The 2,480-nt window shown below is 48.1% G+C and overlaps 1 protein-coding gene across 4 annotated transcripts; it reads right to left on the minus strand.

Moving 5' to 3' along the window:
- Positions 1 to 249: 249 nt before the first annotated feature.
- On the minus strand, positions 250 to 2,198 carry LOC9635798. Of its 4 annotated transcripts, none has more exons than XM_024665012.1 (3): positions 1,858 to 2,197; positions 455 to 1,809; positions 250 to 401 (listed from the first exon to the last, which is right to left on the minus strand). In XM_024665012.1, the coding sequence occupies exons 1-2, from the start codon at positions 2,003 to 2,005 to the stop codon at positions 1,421 to 1,423; spliced, it is 537 nt and encodes a 178-aa protein (XP_024520780.1). In that variant the 5' UTR covers positions 2,006 to 2,197; the 3' UTR covers positions 250 to 401; positions 455 to 1,420. The 4 variants fall into 4 exon arrangements, with proteins under 4 accessions (XP_024520780.1, XP_024520781.1, XP_024520779.1 ...); XM_024665013.1 differs by having other exon boundaries at positions 1,912 to 2,196; XM_024665011.1 differs by having other exon boundaries at positions 461 to 2,198.
- Positions 2,199 to 2,480: the final 282 nt, after the last annotated feature.

The raw sequence follows: 2,480 nt of genomic DNA on the forward strand, positions 1-2,480 counted from the left end.
AAGGTGTTGGTTCTATTCTCATTGAGTTTAACAAATGGCACTATATGCATGTCCCAGAAATGCAAGAAAATTTGTTATCTATGAAAAGCCTTTTTTATACTACTCTTCAATTTCCAGAGATCAACACAGTATTACTTTTTATTTTAGACACCATGGAAGTCTGGCTAGTAAATATCTTTGATGCGTCTCAAGAATCGGGGTGATTTTTGGGTGCTAAAATCGGGAGGAGTATCAAGCTCGGGCAGTCTCTCCGAGAAAAAGCGGGCTTGTTTGATTCCCCCAAACCCACCAGGCACATGGAGAACTTCGTCCACTTGAGCTGCCTGAGGATGGAATTGCCTGTTCGTGACAGGAATGGATGGTGAATGTGTGGCGTCGATGCTCCAAGCACAGCCCTGAACCTGGAAAGATCATACCGAAAGCTTACAAAGTCTACTTCTCTGGAAGTTCATACCGCAACCTTGGTCCCTGAAAACGTATCCCGCCGCCAGGGCGCCAAACACAAGGTCAGCGTCGAGAAAGCTACACTGCGAGGAGGAGGAGGAGCGCCTGCGATCGATCATGTCTTGTCAATGGAATCAGACGAGACAAGAGAATCAGCTGCCAGGGCTGGAGCCGCCGCTGCGCCGATAGGCCAGGAAATGGATTATCACAGCCGCCGCAGTCTCCAGCTTGCCCACGTCAATCTGCGCAAGGCTGAGGTGCTCCAGCGTCGCGATGCCAGAGCATCCGCATTGATGATCGACGATGATTCAGTATTTGGTATTTACAAATATCGGGAAGAGAATCGAACCCGAAACGTTTGTTTTGGGAGACCGATGTCCTAAATGACTGGTCTAAGCTGTTTTTGTGAGCCGGCGAACCAGAATAATGGCTCCTTATTTAGCAAATTTATTGCATAAAAGTCCTTGTTGAGTGGACCCTTCGGCATCGAACCCGGGTCTTCTACAACGGTTTACCTCTACACTTACCTGATAGCCATCATCTCGGCAACCGGGTTCCCGTATTAAAAAAATCATACCATGTACTTGAACCATATGACAGGGGTCTTTGCGAAATCCATGGCGTTTTTGTTAGATCGCCCACCAGACAAGATTATCCCCCGCATTCGTGCTGCTCGGCGTTTCGTCCTTGGCAAAGCCCCCTCTTGGGTTGTGAATCGATCATCGTGGTAATGGATCGTCAAGAGTTATGGCCTGGGTTGCAATAGAAACTCGCTGAGCAATCTCCACAGCCGCAGGAGCTTTGCGATCTTCTGCTGGTGTGAATCTCATCAGTCCCAAAACTCCACGTTTCGGCAATCCAACGAAACCTGTAGCGTGTGGCCATTCAAACGAACATACCTCGGTATCATCCTCGGCTGCCTCGATGCCTGGAGAGTAACAGTCCCGGGAAGAACCATCATTTGCCCGAAACGAAATCACGATGGATCCCCTTGCATTCCCGCTGCCAGCCAAGTACCAGCTTGTGTAGAACTGAGCCCGAGCCGGAGACCAATCCACCGGGGCTGTCCAAGTGATGCCGAGATCAAGCTCGCTGTGTGTGCCAGCAAAAGAGAGCCTGAGGAGGACGCGAGCACCCGACTTGGAGCAGGGCTGAGACTGAAAACACGACTGTCCGCGAAGTTGATGCCTGTTTCTTCGCTGAGATCTCCAGCCAAGTGCTTCGCCAAGCTCTCCTCCAGCTCCAGATAGACACTACTTGTAGTTGCAAGCGGGCTTGGCGGCGAGCTGCGCGATCGGATCGGCCACGCCCCAGCGCTCGTTGTTCCATCGCCCTTGCCATTTCTTTGATTCGAAACTTCCGGACCTGTTCCAAGCGATTCTTTCATCATCGTTTCGGGATTTGAGGACTTACGAGCTGGAAGATCGACAAAAGAAAGGGCAAAAGGAGGATAGGGTTCGATTTTACCTCTCAAAAGCCTCGACCACTGAGAAACGTACTTGGAGTAAGAGTTCGCACCCTTGGAGGCATGGAGGGATGAGATCACTCTTCTGAAGGCCATGGGTGTTTGCACTGTGCTGGGAGATTCTCTCCAAGGGCAAGTAAATCTGTGCTTGAATTCTTTCTAGTAGTTGAGTTTAGATGCATTTGATTGAGCGGGATGAAACACGATGATCACTGTCTATGTGTCGCATGAGTGTGGTAAGCAAGCAATCCACCTCTATGCATACTTGTGTCTGGAAGGGTTCTTATTAGTTGAGCAATAGACTTGAAGTGCAATTATGTTTTAGTGCAGTTTTGAGCCTTGGACGATTGTCATTTAGCACATATACTTGGCATGGAAAGTTGCAATATACATTTCTGATAGAGCAAAATGCAGGCTTAAGATAAAAAAAGATCACCTTCTCATGGCTTTAGATGCTTGTTTTTCTCTTGAAGTTCTTTGAACTGATAATCACATTTATAAGTTGTAGTCGGTTATGGGTTGGATTTTTCTCTTTAAGTGGAAAATTTATGGAAAATGCAGGGATGCATAC

Source organism: Selaginella moellendorffii, unplaced genomic scaffold (genome assembly GCF_000143415.4).
Source record: "Selaginella moellendorffii unplaced genomic scaffold, v1.0 SELMOscaffold_117, whole genome shotgun sequence".
NCBI lineage: Eukaryota > Viridiplantae > Streptophyta > Lycopodiopsida > Selaginellales > Selaginellaceae > Selaginella > Selaginella moellendorffii.

Excerpts from the sequence above, each read along its gene's own strand:
- LOC9635798 (XM_024665011.1), bottom strand. The coding sequence starts at position 2,005 with ATGGCCTTCAGAAGAGTGATCTCATCCCTCCATGCCTCCAAGGGTGCG.